Source organism: Aedes aegypti, chromosome 2 (genome assembly GCF_002204515.2).
Source record: "Aedes aegypti strain LVP_AGWG chromosome 2, AaegL5.0 Primary Assembly, whole genome shotgun sequence".
Taxonomy (NCBI): Eukaryota; Metazoa; Arthropoda; class Insecta; order Diptera; family Culicidae; genus Aedes; species Aedes aegypti.
In genome coordinates this window covers 183,204,563-183,227,537 of record NC_035108.1, presented here as the reverse complement: position 1 = coordinate 183,227,537, position 22,975 = coordinate 183,204,563, and the positions used below count along the sequence as shown (strand labels likewise).

Genomic DNA, 22,975 nt, shown 5'->3' with positions numbered 1-22,975 from the left:
CTCTGTGGGATTATGCTAAGACATTGCGTAATATACTGTTGTGATGTGAGTGCAATAAATCTTCTATCGCTCATTCAAGATTTATAGCAGAAAACGAGAGGAACGGAGATCATCCTAGAAGCAGTATTTACGTTGCCCTGCTAAACCATCAATATAAAATTTCATCTGAACTAAGTACAGGGCTCGTTTCCTGATCATTTATTAAGTTTTTAAGTTTTTTGCTAAGAAATTTTAAAAATAATTCAAATAAGTATTTCTCAATTGTTCTAACACGCCTAGTTTGCAGCTAAGACATTTCAAAATAATCCAAATTCCTAATTTGGAAATGGTGTGTGTCTGTCTTGTTTACGTTCATGGCTCGTTATCTTCCAAGAAAGTTAAATGTCACGTGTTGAACGTGTTGTATGAATGCAGGCGGAAAAATGGGATGAAATTATGGCTCGTATGTCAATGATCGTTAAATTTTTCAAAGCCTGCTCTTTGGCATCGAAAAATTCATACACTCTACTATAATGAAATATTCCCAGCCACTACTTTGTTGAAGACCAAATTTCGATTGAACCTCTTGCTAATTAATCTATTTCAAAGTCTGAACTATGCTGAGAATATCATTCAATTTCTTTCAGTGAAGGAGAATGAATTGTAAATTTAAAGCCTCTTTAAAAATAAAGTAAAATAAAAAAAAAACTTTCAGAGAAACACTGCTTTTAGGGTTAACCGTATTCTACTGCATATCAACAACATTGATGCAATATTGCTTTTATTCGGCAAATTTCAAGAGCTGACAGGCAATAGAAGTCAAACCCTACATTACAAATGTATCAATGCTTTAATATTACTTTATAAACGCCACTACTGCACTAATATTACTTTGCTTAACTATTTTATCGAAGTTCTTGCATTAGTTTAACTGCCCTTTTCCACTTTTAAACGACTTTAATGGTAGACTTACGGCAATGCAGCTGCATTATATATGCGTTGATATAACGCTTCATGGTTACTTAAAAAGGAGCTACTCTAGGAAAATCATAAAAATCGGTTAAGTATTCAGAGAGATATCTGAAAATTACGATATCATGTTTGTTTGAAGTTTTCAAGATCTTTATGGTACGAGACAAGCTCATTACTCAAAGACGGCCGCACCAAATTGCTTCATTTTTTCACAACATACTCTCAATAATGTATTGTTTCGAAGAGTGAATATGCCAATACGATAAAAATTCTGTAGCTTGAGATATTTAAGTGGGTCATGGCTATGCGTCGGTCCCCCAAGGAATTTCGGAATATCTCAGAATCTAGTTTACCAATGATCAATATCGACACAGATTCTAAAACTAGAAGAGTTTTTTGGAAACTTGTGAAAAAAATGGTGCAAAAGTATCGAAAAACAAAAAAAAATATCGAGGTCAGAATATTTTTCTTGCGGTAAAAAATGAAGCTGCCGGTAGAGGGGTCAATAAAACATTATTCGCCTCCATAAAACATTCGCTTAGTGTCACGTTTTCAATCTCGGCATCTCTGAGAATTGATAATCTGGAAACGATATTACCCAAGCAGCACAGTTTGTTTCAACTCGAGAATAAAATTTTCTTAAAACTAATCAGATTTGTCAATTGTTGAAAATATAACTTATAATTGCACTGAAAAGCAACGCAAAAAGTGCAAGAGGCGGAGTCTGTTTGCAACATATTTAAGTAATATCAAAATTGCTTATTTGTTGCAAAATACAGGGTGTTCGCAAATTATCCGAACAGCAAAATATACAAAAGATGATCTCGCATTGAAAACAATGAAAAATCAATGTCCATGTACCTTTTATAATACATCCATATGCTAACACAAAATACAACTAAAAAAAATAATTTCGAATTAATTGCTTGTTACTGAGAAAGTCCAATTGATTTTTTTTCGGAAATGATTTTCCTGAGGGCCGCTAGTCATGCTGGAGATGTGTTTTCCCTAAAATCTAAAAGAGATGAATCCAAATGTCCCATTGTTATTTGAAGTAACCTACAGTTTAGTGGTTTCAAGTTAGACTGGAAATAGAAAATTATACGGTTGAAATCCAGTGAGTTCTCTTCCGTCATAAAGCTCGAAAAACAGCTCTGTTTAAGATACCTCAACACATTTGGCTTGCTTCTACAAATGTTTGAATTCGGAAATGTGTCAAACTTACTTCTTAAGTATATAAAGCCAATGCTCCAAGAGTACCTTCAGGAACCTTTCCAGGAGTATCTCCAGGAATTCATCACGGAGTTCCTTCAGTTATACCTTCAGGAGTTCCTCCAAAAATTCCTAAAAGAGTTTCTGCTGAGATTAGTCCAGGAGTTCCTCCAGGTATTCATCCAGGAATTCCTCCAAATATACTTCCAGAAGTTCCTCCAGAAATTCCTCCAGGAGATCTTTCAGGAAATCCTCCAGGGTTTCCTTCAACAATTCCTCCAGGAATTCATCCATGATTCCCTTCAAGAATTTTTCCAGGAGGTCCTTCAGGATTTACTCCAGGAAATCTTTCAGGAAATCTTCGATGATTTTTTTCAGGACATCCTACACGTATTCCATCAGGGAGTTCCTTCAGGAATTCCTCCAAGACTTCCTGTAGGAAACCCTTCGGGAATTCCTCCGGCAGTTTCCTAGGGATTCCTCCAGGAATTCTTCAGGATTTTTTCCAGGAGTTCTTTCAGGAATTCCGTCTGGAGGTTGTTCGGAAATTCCTCCAGGAGTTCCTTCAACAATTCCTCCAGGAATTCATCCATGATTTCTTTCAAGAATTTTTCCAGGAGGTCCTTTAGGATTTACTCCAGGAAATCTTTCAGGAAATCTTCGATGATTTACTTCAGGACATCCTACACGTATTCCATCAGGGAGTTCCTTCAGGAATTCCTCCAAGACTTCCTGTAGGAAACCCTTCGGGAATTCCTCCGGCAGTTTCCTAGGGATTCCTCCAGGAATTCTTCAGGATTTTTTCCAGGAGTTCTTTCAGGAATTCCGTCTGGCGGTTGTTCGGAAATTCCTCCAGGAGTTCCTCCAGATATTCCTTCAAATTTTACTCCAAATATTCCTGCAGGAGTTCCTTCAGGGTTACTTTCAGGAATTCCTCCAGTAGTAGCTTCAGGAATTGCTACTGGAGTTTCTTCAGGTACACACTTAAACGGTTTCGCCGAGAACCCAACAGCTGATATCTCGGTAATAATTTGACGATTCTCGGTAAAAATTTTACCGAGATCTCGGTAAACGTATACCGAATCTCGGTAACGTTCGCCGATATCTCGGCAAAAAAATCGAATTGCCGAAATCTCGGTAAAATAAGTACCGAGATTCGGCATTAAAAATTACCGAATTCTCAGCTGTTGGGTTCTCGGCGAAAAATTTTGCTGAGGTCGGTGAAATAATTTAAGTGTGTATTTCTCAGGAATTTCTGCAGGGGTTCTTTCAGGAATTTTTCCAGGAGTTCCTTTAGGAATTGTTCTAGAAGTTCCTTCAGGAATTCCTACAAGAGTTCCACTAGGACACCCTTATGGGATTCCTCCAGGAGTTTCTTGAGGAATTACTTCAGGAGCTCCTTCAGGAATTTCTTTAAAAGTGCATTCAGAAATTCCTCCACGAGATTTCTACAGGGTTTCAGGAGTTCCTTCAGGAATTTTACCAAGAGTTCTTTAAGGAATTCCTCCAGGTGTTCCTCCGGTAATACGTCCAAGAGTTCCTAAAGGAATTCTTCAAATCAAAAAAAATATATATATACATCCTTCAGGAATTATTCCAAGAGTTCTTTCAGGATCTCATCCAGTTCCTCTAGAAATTATTCCAGGAATACTTCCAGGAGTTCTTTCAAAGATTTCTCTTAGAATTCTTCCTGAACTATCAGATTTTTTTTCCAATATGGAATATTTACGGTTGTTCCGGGTTAGTTTAGGAATCATAAAATGACCATAATGGTCAAACATTCATATAACTTAATTCGACATTTAAGAATACTAAATTAAAACTAACATGGAACATACTATCAGAACATTTTTTTCAATTTTACGGATGTTCCGTGTTAATTACGGAACCATAAGAAAGTTTGGTTAAAGTGATCAAACATTCATATCACTAAATCCAATATGTTAGAATACTTAATTTTAATCAACGAGGAACATATGAATAATCTTTTTTTTTAATATGGAAAATTTTACAGATGTTCCGGGTTAGTTCCGGAACCATAAAATGGCCGTAATGGGCAAACATTCAGATAATTAAATACGACTAAAAATTTGTGTGATTTGTGCTAACGTAAGAACAACAACATTTGTGCTAACGTAAGAACAACACACAATATATGATGAATTAAATACGGATTGTAAGAATACTTATTTCTAACAAACAAGAGACAAAGGAACTATCAGAATATATCTTTTGAATATTGCCAATTTTACGGATATTCCGGGTTTGCTCCGGAACCATAAAATGGCCATAACGGTCAATTATTCATTTCACTAAATTCCCCATGTAAGAATATTTTTGTGTGCGGCTTCGCAGCAAAACGTAATCATGACAGTTTATTTCAGTTCCATTAATTCTACTTGCTGTAAGGAACTCAGGATGATTCCAGGGCTCTAGGTGGCCAGGGCGAAGTCTCCGGTCAATGGGACCGCCACCAATCGATTCAGCAGCCTTTTACCGATCTAGAATGGCCAACATCATTTCCTGGAACCGTTACCCAGCTGAAATATTGCATTTAGTCGCGTTTTGGAGCCCGATTTTCTCACTGTGCAATGGTTAAAATCATGCAAGAATATTTAATTTATTATGCTTTATTGTATAGAGACATGTCTTCAAAGTTTGTACGGATAATTTGCGGACACCCTGTACTTAAAAGAAAAAAAAAACAAAAATATGAACGAGAATTGAACTTCCGACCTCAAGATCACCAATCTTCTTCTCTACTCACCACTCCTCCAGCACTTCGAACAATTGCTTCGCCAATGCACTATAAAAGCGAGCACATGGCCCATTAATCAAAGCTCGTTACTCATAACTTGACTGCACCCTTCGGAATACAAGTTCATTACCGGCGAAACAAGGCCACGCCTGAAATAATCTAAACTTTCGCGCAACACATGAGAAGCACCTTTTAAACAAACAAATTGTTACTAGTCCATGTTTTCGTTGTTAGATGATACGTAAGGTGCAATTCAACCATATTGCAACTGGATTGAAACAATCAAACTTCTAGCTGTCATACACGTAGTTTAGTGCAACTTTCTCGCAACTGGGATGAATCTTCTTGAGTTGTGGGTATTGCGAATATTTTGTAAAATTTTACTTTCGTCGAGTTAGTTGCGCGCCGGCCAGTTACGCGCCAGGATTACGCGCTGCCCAGATCCATTGTGTGTGGCCAACGAAAACGAGGACAAATGTCAAAATTGGTCTACCAGCTGACCGTTGTGAAGTGTTTATGCATGCTGCAAGGTACGGGTATAAATTTTGGTCCGTTTAAATAGCAATTGACTGTGATACAATCGTTGCGAAAACTTTTCTTAATTTTTCTGTGGTATTATTAATTGTGCGCCATGTAGTTGCGCGCAGTGTTGTGTGGATTGAATGCTACCGTTAAGGGAAGATTTGCTCTTAGCAGGGAAAATAAGCACGCTGTCTATGATAAGAGATTCACCCTGGCGCATAACTGATTGACAGTCACAAAAAAAGAGAGAAACTTAAATATATCTCAAGAAGCGCAATATGGGAACGGAAATTGAATGCAAGTTGCGGATGCTTTTAATGAAAGTAGTACATTGATCGGAATGACCCATCTCATAAAAAGTTCGCATTATCATTTATTGATGGAACATTTCCAAATCATGAATGGTGCTTTTCTTTCTTGTATTCATCAGCTGATAAAAGTGAAGATTTTTGCGAAAATTGAGTTTACCTTATGCGTAAATTTGGCAACTTTTCGAAACAATGATTTCAATGGTTAAGGATGACACTACCAAACATTCATGTCTCACCTAAGTTCTGTAAATGATATGAGCAACGAAAATGCGGTTCTTACTAAAAACTGCATCGCCGAAAACTTTCATAAGTATGTTCAATTAGCCAACATTACCGAATTACTGTTAAGAACGTAACTTTCCCTTAGAAAATTGCCTACCTTTAGGCGTATTCCGTGGTTCGAGTTGTTTTTAATTTTAAAATAACTCAAAAAGTAAATGACTTGTAAGCATTTGGCCTTCGTATTCGGCTTCAGAGGCCATGATTTTAGTAGGTAACGCCATTTTCAATATTACCGAACGTTGTTTACATAGGTGATCAATGTTACCCCATATCAGCTAAATAAAAAAATCACTTAAAATATTTTTTTTAACATGCTCAAACCTTTCAAAAAACAAAATAAAGTATACAGTCTCGAGCTATGGGTGGCAGTACTTGTTTTAAAAATATAAAATTTGCAACTATTCCATTTTCGAACCAAATATTAATTCGAAATATAACATTAAAACCGGAATTTTGGGAGAAGTTTCGAGAGTTTGTTTGAAAAGTTGCTGAAAACATCTTGATAAATTTGACTTCATTGCTATTTGCAAGGGAAATTTGCAGCAAATCATGTCGTGAAAATGTTGAACGTCAAACAAGGAATGAAATGTATGTCCATAGGAACGGCAATGAAACTTTATGAGCCTTGATCAGAGTTGCTCGCTGTCACTATCAACGCTTAAAATTTGCTGATTTAGACAGGCCGACTGCGATACGATTCAGATAATCTACATGCATTGATGGTGATAGACTATGGATATCACTGATGGGTTAAGTTTAGCCTTAAATTAAGCAAATAAAATGGCAAGTACGATATTTTTGATAGTGCTACACATTGTTTGAAACTATGTATTGGTCACTGAAAAACATGAATAGCATGGATAATTACTACGTGATCACTCATTCTGCAGTGATTGTGATCTAGAGTGCGATGTCGCATCACTACTGTTGGTTGTCAAATCAAAGTGATATTGATAGCTCGCAAGTGATATCGATAGTTTGAAAGCATCAGCCATCAGCTGATATGATTGATATTATGCAACTCTGGCCTTGATATTGATATGCAACTGAACTAGAACCAGGCAAGCATGGGAAAATTCATTCACTCACCCGAACGCTACCGATAAAATATCTGCAAAGTATCTGCTGCCACCGAATGTTCAATGACTGCCGAACGCTACTAGGGTGAGTGCAATCCCGACGAATCGCAAACGATTGAGATAAACCGAAAATCAAAAGATATACGGAGCGGAGAAAGCACCTATCCTCTCTTAAATGGGAGACACGAAAGAACGCGTTCGCCATTCGATCACTGAAAGCTTCCTGCGAAATGTACAGATTTTGCGTTCACTGAAACATTTCGCCTTGTGTATTACCAGTCAGTGAACGCTCTTCAGCTCTCAAACACGAATGCCACTCGTTCGGAATCGGAATGTAAAGAATCATTCGCTACAGCAATCGGATGCCTTCGGCACAAGGAGTCGGTAGTGAATCATTCTGTTGCCGTTTTTGTCTTACTTGTCGCTCGGCGAACAAGAAGAAAGCGCATTGGAAATTGAAACACTCAGCTTGGTTGGAGAAACGGCAATCTCATTCTTGACCGCTTGTGGATGTGAGCGAGAGAAACGCAATATTCGAGTGAATGTTTCCCATGCTTGGAACCAGGTAGCGGAATCTGGGGCAAGTGTGCCACCTTAAGCAAATTGTTCTCTAACTTTGCCTAAAGCTTATAAAATCCACTAATTAAGCCTCATGATGTTAGTTTCACATCTTTTCATAACCACTGTGCCATTTAAAAAGAAAATAATTTCAAAAAGTATTAGTTTTGGAGCTTCTCAAATATCATCCAAAATAACCGATTTTTCGACAGTGTGGGGCAAGTGTGCCACCCATATGGGGCAAGACGGCCACCGAATGAACATCGCATGTAATTCTACTTGAAATGAAATTTTCTTTATTTCCTATTAATATTACTTACAAAGCAGACGCTAATCGATAATTTAAAAAATAATTTTAGGTTTACCGTAATAAGGGGATGCTTTATAACAAGGTTCAAAACATGCGTAATTCCCTATTACTCAATTCGTATAACCAAAATGGTTATTTTTGTCTGCATTTATTACAATATATGTTTTACCCTTACATTACGGCGAATATGTATAATATTAAACTAGATCAGCACTAAATAACGGTAAAATAGTGATATAGATATGTAAAACGGTACTTAATAAGCCGAAAAACATGTTATTATTGAATATTTTGAGAAAAAATCACTTTGGGGGGCAAACATGTCAGTTATTCCCCTACTATACTTCAGAAACTACTACTGGTGCCTCATTTTGGTTTATTATTATGATTTTATTGATGATGTTTACATTTTTATACATTTCACCCCAATAATTTTTGTTCACTAAATAGGTGGCACACTTGCCCCAATAAGTATACATTTCAACCAAACTGGATTTCGTGTGTAAAACTAAATACTTTTTTCGTTCAAATGCAACAATAAGTTACACAATTGAATAGTTTCACGTTGTACAGTACGTTAGAAAAATCAGTTAATAATTTACCCTTCACCATGGTATTTAGAAACAACGAAATCTTATAAAAATCCACTCAAATTTGGTTGCATTTGCACAAGTTGATGTAAATACGTGAAAAATAGAGCAATTTTCATCATATTTTGATCATTGTATTATGAATTAAAGGGGAACATATTGTTGAGCTCAAAGAGAAAATATATATTGTAGTTTTTATAAAAAGCAGGGGTGGCACACTTGCCCCTATGGCACACTTGCCCCAAAGTCCGCTAAGTTACATATGCTTTTATTGATACCGGGTACCCCCGTTGGTTTGACCACTTTTAATCTGAACACTTTTTAATCTGTACCCCGCTAATTTGCACATCGTTCAGATTAAAAATGGTTCAAACGTCATTTAGCTTATGGAACGGAGTAAAGTGAAATGGAACGCTGTGAAACGGAATGCAGAATCAAAACAAAACAGCCAAAGGGGTAACCAGAAGCACGGTTCTAGGGTGACTAAATGTTCAAACTAAAAATAAACCCCGATAGTTTGCATGAGGTACCGTTCAAATTAGCGGGGGTGCACGGTACGCGATTGAAACCATTTTTTAAAAGTATCTCTTTGGAAGATGTTTCACGTGCTACTTGGGATATGCTTTGATCGTTTAGTACTTAAAATCTTATATGTGTATGATAAGTGAGATTCCAAATGATTTTGCTAAGACTGAAGGACTTATTGATTAAGAAAAGTAAGTAACCGGGCCAATAAGTGTGCTCCAGCACTCCCAGTTCGCCTGTTCGTTAATTTTTATCTGTCTCTTGCTTGTAGATTCTGTATTTGCTGCCTATGCTGTGGGCATGTTAACGAGAAAACGTTAGTACACAGTTAGTAAGTGAATTCAACATGATTAAACATACACTGAAACAAGCGTTGAAGTAATGAGAACCATGAACAAGTTTTTAAATTTACTATTCCAATCACGATTGAGCTATCGAGAACGCTTTTTATTTGCGTTTTGGTCCCTCTTAATCCAAACGCATCGATAGCCGAGCGGTAAGTGTTCGCGCTTGACAATCGCAAGATCCTCGGTTCGATTCTGACTTGTTGCAAGTTTTTAACCATGATATAGTAATTTTTACTGTCGAAATGGTAAATGGTAAAATTGAATGCACAAAATATTTGAAATCAATGCAAATTCAGTCTTCTCAAATCAAGTGGCGTTGTCTATTGTATTTAACCCTCTAATATAGTATTTTCAACTGCAAAGCTGTTCTCAGTGTAAGCACAACATAAAATGTTCATTGTCCACAGATTTCATTTCATTTTCATTTCATTTATTCATTAATAAGTGACTTAAGACAACCGTATTTTCAAGTGTAAATTCTATAGAAGAAGTGCCTCTTTTTCGTATTTCTTTGTACTTTAACTTGGCTATAATTTATATTCAACTGCCTAAAGATTCTTGAGAAAGGCACAATAGATGTGTCCGAATCGTCGGATGAATAATTAAAATCCGTTTTTGAGCATAATAGACTGAAGACCATAACCTTCAGTTCTAGAACGTAATTATCGCAGTCGTATCCGTATCCCCGAGAGAGTGAGATTCTTCGATTAAAACTTGAGAACAGTTTGGCAAGATTTTTTCAATTTTCCTATATTAAAGTAAAATTTTTCAAATTGATTTTTCTGGACTATGAAATTTTGAACAATATATCACGTGTTGCGAAAAATAACCCAAAATATATTTTTTAAGTCTTCATTTTGTAACGATAATTTGCCTCGAATTTTTTCAATGAAAATCTGTCATTTGTATCGAGCAATGTTTGTAACAGTTTGTAACAACGAATAGCGTCTCATTTTTGTAGATTTTCTGAAAAATAGATTATTTAGAGTTGAAAGTAAAGCCACCAGTTGGCGGACATCTTTAGATTATTGGGATCTCTTTCTCAACAATCTTTGAAATTCGTCTATATTAGGAAGTAGACTGCTTTTCAAGCACGACACATAATTAAGCTGAACTACTATTTAAGCATATTGTTTTGAATACAAAAATTGTTGGAATCTATTGTTCTAATTTTTTTAAATATTCAATATGAAAGTTTTCTTAACAAATATTTATTCTTAAGTATATTTTAAGAAAAACATCCAATGTGCATTTTATTGAGGGTTATATTGGACAACGTGTCTCTCAGAAAAAATACATTTATTTTATAACAAAACTTCGGAGTCATACTAAATATAGAATAATAGCAATTTTTATTACTGTATTTCAAATGAAAATTTAAGGTTTTTCTCGCTGACAAAGTAGTGCAATGAGTATCTCTCACGATTTTGAATTTCAGATATGTTTAGGACCTGATCAGCTTATTTTTATTACGATCAGATTTCTTTGAAATAAACATTCTTTTAAGTTTTGAACTTGTATGTTTAATTATTCTTAAATAGAACAGCTATATATTTTACGAGACAGAAGGATTTCAATTGAAATTTGAGGCTTAAAATACCTGCAGCAAATATATTGATCTTATTACTATTTGCTTAGAACCAAAACAAAATTTTGTTTTTTTTTCTTTGCATGAAACATCACAAAATAATATTATTTAATCTAATTGTGTGTCGCTTTCTAACAATGTATTGGGTAAGATACACAAATTCAAAACATATGAAGTATTCATAATTTTAATTAATTTATGTGTTTTAATTTGTTAAAAAGTAAAGTTCAACATTTCAATTTTGTATCCGAGAAAAGATGTTGAAACTTAAAAAATAATTAATTTCTTAAAGTGAACATTGCAAGTCTAATATTCTTCAAACAAGTGCTGATTTACAAAAAATGTTACAACACAAAATATTTTACATTTTGTAGCCCTGTAACCAGTTTAAAAATTCTCTGAGTAAGATTTAAATTTTGGTAATTTTTTTGTAACTCTAATGTTCTTTGTTTCAAAAATAGCTTATATTGTATTTTAGCTATTGATAGCAGTTGATAAACTGCATGAAGATTTATTTTAAAAAGATCTATATTTTTTTCATGTCATTGAAAATCAGTTTTCTGCTTTGGGATAACGTTTATAATGGGTATGTAAACACATGGAAATCTACAGTTAAACTACTGTTTGGTGCCATTGCAGTTTGTACTAAATTGGAGAATGTTGATAAAGAACTACAGGATTTATAGTCTAAATGAGTTTGTTTAACATTAAATTTGTTAAATCAACAGATCGAGCAAAACTTAATAAATTTTTGTAACGTATATAAGACGTTGCATACCCCTACGCGTGTAACGTATTATTGCAATTTCTTACTTTGAATACAAAAATGGCCACGGTTTATAAAAATGCTTCTCGCTATGTGAGACCAAATTCAAGTTCTACTCTAACTACATCAAATAGTGATCGTAAAACTCAGATTGTTTATAAGCGTTCCAAAAATAAGAAAACGTTTCGATTTTTAAAATTCGAATAAATTTCTTAACATACTTTCGATTCAAATTAAAAAACCTCTGACAAGAAGTGTCAAACAAATACAGATAATTGCGGTTGCCTTTGCTGGTCAATCAGAAATTGTGTCATTTCCTTTAGAATGTTGTGTGTCCTGCACTGTCAAAGTTACCCGTATTATTAAAGGTTTCCCATTTTACGGTAGTATGTATCATGACGAAAAAAAAATCAAAACCCCTTCCTGAGCGGTTTTCTGGGTAAGCCACTGGTTTCGACTAAATGCTATAGAATTACAATTTTTGACATTGAGTTGGAGTACACTTTTTTGCACCACGTGAAGAATAAGTTAATGTCATTCTGAAATTCTTCTGTTTCACTAGAATTACATTTGTACATAATATCCATAAAGAGCTTCATATCGTCTGCATTAGAGTGTCCATCCCGGGACATCCCGGGACAAAAAATCCCGGGATTCGACAAATTTCGGGATTTCCCGTTTCCCGGGATTTTATGTCTGACATCCCGGGAATCTCGGGACTCCCGAAATGTACGTAGATTATGATAAAAACCACTAAATTTCAATGAAAAACAATGACATTTTTCCTTACTATCAACCTTATTTGATAAAGTATAAAAGCATAATGAAAAATAGATTAAACGAGTAATTATTTACATGAAAAAAACAATTTACCAAGTAAGGAACACATACTTTTATTTGTCTAGTTGCAAAGTTTTAATGCTTTTCTCTTCAACATTAGCCATTTTTATAAGCCTATGCTGAGATAACTAATTTAAAAGTACACCTAAACTGTCGCAAATCGCAAGTCAGTACCATCTGTAAAAAGTAGGCATTGAGAAAATTGACTGAGAAGTTTACAATCTTGTTTTTTATACAAATATTCATAAAATTCCAGGAGATAGGAACATGTTTCGATCTCAATGAAACTTTCATAATTTGTTTTTCACTCCGCTACGCTTTCAAGAAAAAAACATAAAGATGACCAAATAACAATTCATTTTTGTGTTACACGATGTGAAAATCTGCAGTGGGACTGACATGCGTATACTTTTCATTATGAGATTTCTCGTTAGTGCAGCTGAAAGATCATAAGAAGATATAATAAAAACTGATATCAATTTAATTTTGACCAAAATGCAGATGGGAATGACTTGCGATTCACGGCACTTCAGCCAATAATTTTTAGTAATTAACTTTTGATCTACATGATCTACAATACCTTCAATAGTCTTTAATCGTTTCTTTTGTTCTTAAGTTTTTATGACTTTTCAAATGTTCAAATTTGCTTCAAAATTGCTTTAATATTATGACTATGTGGAAATTATAATTTTTATTTATTAACGACACTTAACCCTCATCAGAGCATTCTTGCCATGTATGTATGTGGTAATGGTGGTGTGGTTTATAGCGTGTTATAGTTAATTTCCATTTTTGTTTGTATGTATCTAACATGGCCCTTGTGCAAAATGAAATGAATGTGAAAAAATATTGTAATAAAATATTAGAAAACAAATTTAAAACCTTAGCCTTTTACTCCTTTGCATCAGTAATATTGGTGCGCTATTATAGGGTATCCTAATGGGACATCAATGTAAACTACTATTATAGGAACAGAAGTTAACAAGTACTTCTTTACTGCAACAAGTTTCCTCATCTTAGATTATTTTTTTCGTGAAATAGAATAGAAATGCTTTCTACTGACGTATTCAGATTTTTTTAATTTCCTTTATTAAGATGAATTTTAGCACATTGACATATGGCTAGTTCTTCACCTGCATTTATTCAGAAATGAATAACGAGCTTTCGTTATTTTTATTGAAGATTTTCAATTCCTCACCCCGTTAGGCGGCATCTACAAATTACGTAACGCTCTAGGGGGAGGGAGTAGTAGGCTCAAGCGTTACGACACATACACAAAATTGAAATTTCTCATATAAAAAGCGTTACGGAGGGGGGGGGGAGGTTGTCGAAAATTTCCAATTTTAGCGTTACGTAATAAATTGACGCTGCCTTACTATTGCCTCTATCACTGGTACAGACGTCCTACTTCATATCGTTAAGGATAACTATTTTAATAAATTTCAAAAGTGACAATGATACGCATCAATGTAATATACATATTGCAGTTTATTAGCTCCATATATATGACAAATATGCAAGAAAGTATTCACAATTGCAATCAAAACCCACCGTTTAGATCGTGACTGTATGCAACTATCTCGAGACAGCAGACACAAATAGCTCATTCATGCACCTAACCAATCGATAGGTGCTAAATGTGCATCACGCGCCCAGTTGCCGGGCGGTGTCTGCCGAATGCCGCGTCTAAAACGCTCAATAAGTGCGGCATGGTTCAACTTCAGTAGCTTCACACACCGCAAACCATTGTTAACACATAGTTAACAGCTGTTCGCGCCCGTCAATACCGGTTATTGGTAAAAGATTGACAAGGTGTTCGATTTGATTGAAGATTTCAAAAGAAATGCTACCGGCGACGTTGGCAGCTTCGTACTTTCTTCATGCCGGCTGCAAAGGCAGAACATACGCATTTCTGCCAGAAATAAGAACCGATAGGTTGGCGTATGATTGTGCGAAGCAGTTGTTCACATACAATGTACTAAAGGTACGAAATTGATAGCTTGCACCCCGGGTATAAATAGTCAAACTCGGTCTATGAAAACCCATCAGTTGCATTTAACAATTCAATCAGTTAAGTTAAAGTTGGCGTTTTAGTTCATTCAACATGTTGAAGTTATCAGTTGTTATCGTGGCTCTGTTTGGATTAAGCTTAGCATACAAGCATCATGGATATGTGACACATGTTAAACATATTCCCTATAAAATGCCAGAAGTAGCCGAAGCTGGCCAAGAAAATGTACAAGAAGGAGAAACTGGTGATGCTCAAGAAAATGATCAAAGTGTGGGACAGGAAGCTGTAATTACTACTGAAGATGGTCAACAAGAAAATTCTTCTGGATTAGATATGGCCGATATGACTGAAGGTGAACAAACGGAAGGTCAGCTCCAATCGCAAGGTGCCAACGAAGAACAAAAGGATGATGAGTTCGAACATGAATACTACACTTATCCAAAATACAAGTTCGAATACGGCGTACAAGATTTCCACACCGGAGATCACAAAAGCCAGTGGGAGATTCGGGATGGAGATTTCGTGAAGGGAGAATACACATTGGCGGATGCCGATGGTACGCATAGAATTGTGAAGTACAGAGCTGATGACAAAAATGGATTCCGGGCCGTCGTGAGACAGCTGGGAAAGGGATTCGGTCAACAGGGCGCCCAAGAAGAAAATGAAGATGGACAGAATGAGATTGGAGAAAAGTTTGGTTACAGCTATAGCAAGCTGAGGCGATACCATTAGTGTAGCAGAGGGTAGTTTAATTTAGGTTTAAGAATCTTTGACATTCTTGTTAAATAAAAAATGAGAAATCACCGATTATTACCACACCAAAACAAAAAACAAGTTTTCTCAATTTAGAATAGTTTTTTAGTTATTTTTTCATTCTTGCTTTTGTTGATCATTTATTGTGTCACTTGCATTGCTCTGAAACTGGGTGCCTTAATTGGTCGATGTTCAGATATACTGGACCAAGTGTTTTTAATGGTTATCGAAAAACGTACCAAAGGCATTCGAAATATAAAAAAAAATATTATTCGTGGTAATAATGAAACTTCTGTGTCGAAACAGCATCGAAAAAATAAGAGTTGAAGGAGTCCTAAACGTATTCATAGAACCCCAGAAAATCATCTAGTCCGGTCTGTCTGAACACCTACCAATTTAGGATAAAATTGATCACTTTTTACAGTTTTTCATGTCGGTTTTCTGTAATGTTACCAATGCTTCTAAACTGAAAGCAGTACAACAAGTACGGAAGTAAACATCATTGTCTTTTGTATCGACATTTTGTATCAAAAGTTGTTTTCATTAAACAAAAATATCTTCAAAGGAAATAATCGGTAGATCCCATTCCTGGTTGAAATTGATAATGAATTCAAATATGCTTGCTGAATTCTTACGAATTCAACATTTATGGAAATAATAAACAATTGAATTCCAAGAATACCACGTAAAACGTACTTTTCCAAAGATTTTTATAATGTTAGATAGAAATTTAAACATTTAAACAAAATGAGCGAATTGGTACGAGTTTTTATAATGAATTTACTTCCAGGGCAATTTTTTTAATCTTCTTACAAACTTCCTAACAGTGAACAAGTTTAAATTCATGATTAGAACCAGAAGTTTCGGAATGTCTGGTATCCCCATACCGAACATACTTCAGGACTTATTTTCGTAGAATACTGTCTTGGGATTTTGGAAATTACGGGATTTCCCGTAGGCCGGTAATTTAGTTTCGATGTCCCAAAAATCGCAAAATTCAGTAAAACCACAAAATGTCGATGCAAATTCTATGACAATTATTTATTCTCAGAATCAGTTTTCTTTTAAGCTGTATATAATATTTTAAATATGAAAACTATAATACTATAAGGAGTTGGATCTTATTCTTGGCATTTTGATTAACTTCGGTAGTGGGATTTTTTGAATGATACAGAGCTCAAATTTGGCCACAATATGCGTCCTATTGAAGTTTTTCTTATTGCTAAGTTTCAGACAATTTGGCCAAGAAAACCTCCCGGGCCAAAGTGAATCATGGAAGTAGCTCTGCACCCTATAAGATAATATACATAATAAGGACGTACAAAATTGCAAGGATTCAAGATCAAATTTTGAGTGTCCTCCCTAAATTTGACCTTATTTGGATGGAAACTGAGACTGCACAAGCCCTTCAAAGTTTGTATGGGAATTACTATGTGAAAAGCTAGCAATTCATTTAATCAGTCATAGTGTTTGTCCATATTCTCTTGAGGGATATCTAACCCTCAAGAGAATATGGGCAAACACTATGACTGATGGATACTATGACTGATGGAGATACTATAAGATATATCTTTGCCGAAGACCGTTCTCAAATCGGACGTCTCAGTAGTTAGTTATTAATTTAACTAATTTAAATTCTTCAACAGTGCTTATTTGTCATTTGAACAGACAACATTGCTGCATCTGGTGCGAAAGATAGCACACATAAATAAAGGCAACCATGTTTAACGGCATGTGTCCAGTAATGCCTGCAGAGCAGCTCAATTATTAGAGCAAGATTTTCAATTCAGACGAAAATCAATAGATAAAGGCGTCCGATTTGAAAACAGTATTTGGTAAATTTGTAGCTGATCAAGAGCATATGGGCGAGCAATGTGACCGATTGAAATCTGCTATACCCATGGTAATTCCCATATAAACTTCAAAGCGCTTGTGCAGCCTCAGTTTTCATCCAAATAAGCTCAAATTTGAGAGGCCACTCAGAATGTAATTTCAAATCGAATGAGCGGTGCAGAGCTAAAATCGATTTTTTGAACCACCTTAATACACAACTATTCCTTTAAGTTCTGTTGTAAAAACATTGCATAGCCGAAATTTCACTTCCATTTCATTAAAAATGATAGTTTTATTAAAAAGCAGAGAAATCTCGACATTCCAAGATTTGCCGCAACAAATAATGTTTTTTGTCCCGAATCCCGGAACAAACTAAACGATCGAGAATTGGGCACTCTAATCTAATTTTATTCAGAAACAAGGATTCATTTCCACAAAATTTGTCGTCTTTCTTTTATCGTTTATGGTTTATTATCTTTTATCGTCCAGTAAACTTTCACGTTATTTCCCCTTCATGTGTTTGTAACCAGTTTTTTTTCAATTCAAATGACTTGAAGTTCAGTTCGATGGCATGTAAAACTGTTTTTATAATTCTTTATAAATAAATTGTTCTTGTGCGTTGTCCAATAAACCATAGTCTGAAATTTTCTCCAATTAATTTTGACGTTAGATTTTACAATTTTTTTGGTATCAGTTGTTTTCAGCAGGATACTAACAATCGTGAACTACCGACAATATTTTTTTCTGTTGCGAAAGCATAGCCTTCAATATTAAAATTTTAAATTACACTACCATCCAATGTATGGAATCGTTGCAATACTGAGAATTGAAGCACTTGAAGTGAAGGGTGATACAAGGCCAACTGGTTTGTCGCATCAAAATTGTATCAACGGGTGATAGTTATATCAGAATATGTTATACTTATGATATAATTTTTATATGACCTGCTAGTCGGGATTGAATCGCGTATTGCAACACACATATTGAATATTGCATAACCATGAAAAGTTTAGCATCACCCAAATCCTAGTGAAAAAAGTATTCTCAACTAAAACCAAAAATATTAGTGACTAAACCTGCATATTAAACGACATTCCCGAGAAACAAATTAATATTACTCTTTGCAATCTCGAAACAATATTCATTTTAGGTGATGCTAAACTGTCCATGGTCCATGGAGAAATTATTGGAGGAATCTCTGGAGGCATCCTCGGAATGAGTTAAATCCGTGACGAAATTCCAGGAGAAACATCATTTAAAGAATATCTGTAGAAACTCCTAGACAGCCGTGAATCGCAAGTCAGTCCCATCTGTAAAAAGTAGGCATTGAGAAAATGGGCTGTGAAGTTTTCAAACTCGTTTTCCATACGAATATTCAAAAAATTCCAGGTGATTGGAACATGTTCCAATCTTGATGAAACTTTCACAACTTGCTTTTCACTACGATATCTTTCCGAGAAAAATATGAAGATGATCAAAACAAGTTACATTGTTGTATTCCACGGTGCGAAAGTCTGTAGTGGGACTGATATGCGATTAGTTTTCATTATGGGACAATTTGACTTGCTGTTTTTTCCTAATTTTTCCAAACAAATCATATTATTTTATTGGTGCAGCTGAAAGAGCATTGGAAGAGATGTTGAAAACTGAACTCAACTCAATTTTGACGAAAATGCAGATGGAACTGAATTGCGATTCACGGCAGTAGAACACTAGCTAAATATTTCCTTAGGCATTTTTAGAGAAAAATATTATCAAATATACGTTAAACGGATTGGCGATGGCAGCGCGGCCTGTCAACACACAAGTCCAATCCGATCTAGTCTTTTTGAATACAATGTCTAAATCATTAAAAATCAAAGTTTTCATAGAAAATTGAAATGAGTAGCAAGCTTGGTTCCAGTGCACACTGGGCCAGGAGCAGAATTTAGCCAGACAAAACCTCTAGCGCTTTAGGAGTGCATTTTTTCGGGTTGGTGTCAAAGGAGACTTATCTTGAATTTGTTTGTTCTTCAATTTGATGATAAAAGTTAGTTGGAAATATCGCCGCATAGGTGGCGCTGCGATGCAAACTTTTTTGTTTTGCGTCCTAGAGCTTTCGCGTCTTCGGCAATGTTTTAGAACGTGTAAAAATACGACAAGTTGTCGAAGACACCAAAGTTCTAGGACTTCAAATAACAAAGCTATGGTAAAAAATGTGTAAATCACTTAAATTTTACGTTTTTTTTCCTTCTTTTTACGTCAAAAACGTAAAATGTTTCATTTTAACAACCATGTGTCGCTTAATTTCGATAACATGCGTATACTGTATGAAAAAAAAAATCTTATTATTATATAAATATTTGAACTTTTGAACAAATTATTGTAAAAATACGATAATTTTTAACATAACTCAACTCAAAAAGTTGCAAATTTTTGCAAAAACTTATCAATGATCCCAAATACGCTATATTTCATCTACCAAATGTCAAAGTTTGCCGGATGTATATTTTGATATATTTGAGATATCTGAATTCAAAATAACCACCTTTTTCATATAGCATCTCTTCATATAAATAGAATAGACTTATTATTAATTTTATCATTGTACTACAAGATTGTTGACACATTGCGTCAGTCAAGTTTTATTAATCAAATACTTTTTATTAGTCAGGTGTTACAGTATCTAGATATTTTCATATTGTTGTGTGGCTCTTATGTCATCTCCAGCAACTGTCTAATTAGAACTTCGCTATGGCCTACTATTATTTATTTTTTACATCCTGTTATGACCGCGTCGAGACAGTTCTCTCTAACATAAATCACAATTTACAAATCACTAGTATCAAAATAAAAGTATTTGATTAACAAATATTAACTGACGCAATGTGTCAAAAATCTTGTAGAATAATGATAAAATTAATAATAAGTTCATTCTATTTATATGAAGAGATGCTTATTTTGAATTAAGATATCTCAAATATATCAAAATATACATCCGGCAAACTTTGACATTTGGTAGATGAAATATAGCGTATTTCGGTACATTGATAAGTTTTTGCAAAAACTTGCAACTTTTTGAGTAAAGTTATGTTAAAAATTATGATGTTTTTACAATAATTTGTTCAAAAATTCAAATATTTATATAATAATAAGATTTTGTTTCATACAGCACATGCATGTCATCGAAATTAAACGACGCACGGTTGTTAAACTGAAACATTTTACGATTTTGACGTAAAAAATAGAAAAAACGTGAAATTTAAGTGATTTACACATTTTTTACCATAACTTTGTTATTTGAAGTCCTAGAACATTGGTGTCTTCGACAACTTGTCGTATTTTTACACGTTCTAAAACATTGCCGAAGACGCGAAAGCTCTAGGACGCAAAACAAAAACAGTTTGCATCGCAGCGCCACCTATGCGGTGAAATTTCCAACTAACTTTTATCATCAAATTGAAGAACAAACAAATTCAAGATAAGTCTCCTTTGACACCAACTCGAAAAAATGCACTCCTTAAGCGCTAGAGGTTTTGTCTGGCTAAATTCTGCTCCTGGCCCAGTGTGCAGTGGGAGAGTAAATGCAACAAAAATAAAGAAGAATGATGTATACAAATGAACAGCTATGACAAAATGTTGGTTCTAACATTGAGCATATCTCACTCGATATCGATTTATGACTGTATTCAGTGATTGTGTTCGTTTGCATTGCTCTGATTTAGTATTGGTTGGTGTTTGAATCTTGAAGAAAGTTTATTGTACTTCATAATTCATGTTATACGTTATATCGACTGTATAAGCATAAACATAAAATTCGAATTTATGTAATTTATTAACAATTGGAGAATATTTCAAACTTCAAACGAGTAAGGGGAAATACTGAGTTACAGAATATCGAGCAGGGGAGCTGCTGTAGATTTTTCAGGAGCAGTATTATTCTGGTGCTTGCTTGCTGTATCTCAATTGTGATATTCTGCTGCCTTCCATACAACATTGCTTAACGAGAATGGGATAATTTCTTTTCGTTTCAGAGAGTGAGTAACGGCGCTTAAGCCAAGGCTCTAGAGCCAGGACATAAGGCCGTACAACAATGGAGTGTTCACCAATCACGTCTTCAAAATGTTTCAGAAACTTTTGATTCAAACTTTTGACGATGAGGGTCATGCTGATCAATGATCCCCCTTTTTACGGTACCTACCTTGAATGATTACCACAACGTTTAATATTTGTGATCAAACTTTGTGAATGAAAGATTCAAAAATATTCCATCGTTGTAAGTTTTCTCATACATTTGTATGGAGCAGGTTTTATTTCAAAATTATTCTGATACGTTCTTTTCAGGAAGAATCCAACAACGTTTTAAAGTCCAATTTAGCCCGCAAAAAATTTTGGATTTTTCAGAGAGTGAATTTTTGATCAGGACTTTAATGCTCATCGAAAAAAAAACCCAAAATAATGTCAAAGGGAGACAGTGGGTATAGAATGGATTGTGAATGGGTAAAACATAATCTGAAATACATATCTTATCAAGTTTTTGGAATATTGATGTTCAATTTTTATAATGTATTTTTCTATTATTCATTTTTATATTGTATGTATGCAACAAAAAAAAATCTCTGGGATGAATAGTTAAATACAATGCAAGAAAGCTTAAACATAATATTACAGAACTAATTTTCTAAATAATGATTCCAATAAATTATTGGTAAGAAAGCTACTAGGACTTATGCCAGATAAAAATTTATCTAAATTAAATAATCACGTTGAGGACATTGAATCAAAGTTTTTTTTTCTATCTTTGTTAACGAGATTTTTAACGCTGGGCTAGTTCATCTCGGGACCAACGGCTTTACTTCCCTTCCGAAGGAAGTTGTCACTATAATTCTTACGTTATAAATGACTATGTCGGGGATGGGATTCGATCCCAGGTCCTCGGCGTGAGAGGCGTCTGTTCTAATCCCTACACCAGGTCCGTCCCCAATCAAAGTGTAACAGATATTTAAAATGTTTACATCCACTTATTAGGGGCTTTCCTTAAATGAATAAAATCAAAGCCATACTGAAAATGTATGGATTCGCAGGATATTTTCGTTATGGATATTTTCGTAATGGAAATTTTCTTCACTTCCCTAGGCATAGAGTACCATCGTAACTGCCACACGAATGCGAAAATGGCAACTTTGCCAATAACTGTGGTATGAGAACTTTAAGCTGAGAAGCTGGCTCTGTTCCAGCGAGGACGTAATGTCAAGAAGAAGAGGAAGAAGAAGATTATGGGAGATCATAATTTTAAAGAAGAATATAACCACTAGTGAACAGAAAATTTTGTAACAGTATCACTATATATCAAAGCAGGTTTAAGAATTAAAAAATCCCTTTCTAATAAATTTGGGTCTCCTGAATCTGAAAATCATGTCAAAATTCTTACAACTGGAATATTTAATCATTTTATTGAAAAATAAAACTTTGAAAATCTGCTTAACTCGCCTAAATGTAGGCAATTTCCATTGAAATAAGCACATTAGTTGAGAATAAATAGTTTTATGGGTACAAAACTATAATTGCTCTGCTTTATGAAATCAAAAATTAGTTCAATAGTTCATACTTAAGCTTGCCCAACATTTTTAACACTCATAGTTAACATGTAAGCATACAACCAGTGGATTGTTTAGCACCAACATTTCCAACTATATTGCTTGCACCTTTAAAAAGTGTGGATATTTCTATGCAAAACTGACCCTAATAAAAATGAAATAG

General features: G+C 34.7%; 2 protein-coding genes across 7 annotated transcripts in view; one reads left to right on the top strand and one right to left on the bottom strand.

The window, feature by feature from the left end:
* The window catches only part of LOC5574214 (G-protein coupled receptor Mth2), a 127,118-nt gene that overhangs the window by 43,426 nt on the left and 60,717 nt on the right, over window positions 1-22,975 (bottom strand). The window lies entirely within an intron of this gene.
* LOC5573300 lies at window positions 14,530-15,488 on the top strand. Its single transcript, XM_001654466.2, has one exon. The coding sequence runs from the start codon at window positions 14,744-14,746 to the stop codon at window positions 15,380-15,382; it is 639 nt and encodes a 212-aa protein (XP_001654516.2). The 5' UTR covers window positions 14,530-14,743; the 3' UTR covers window positions 15,383-15,488.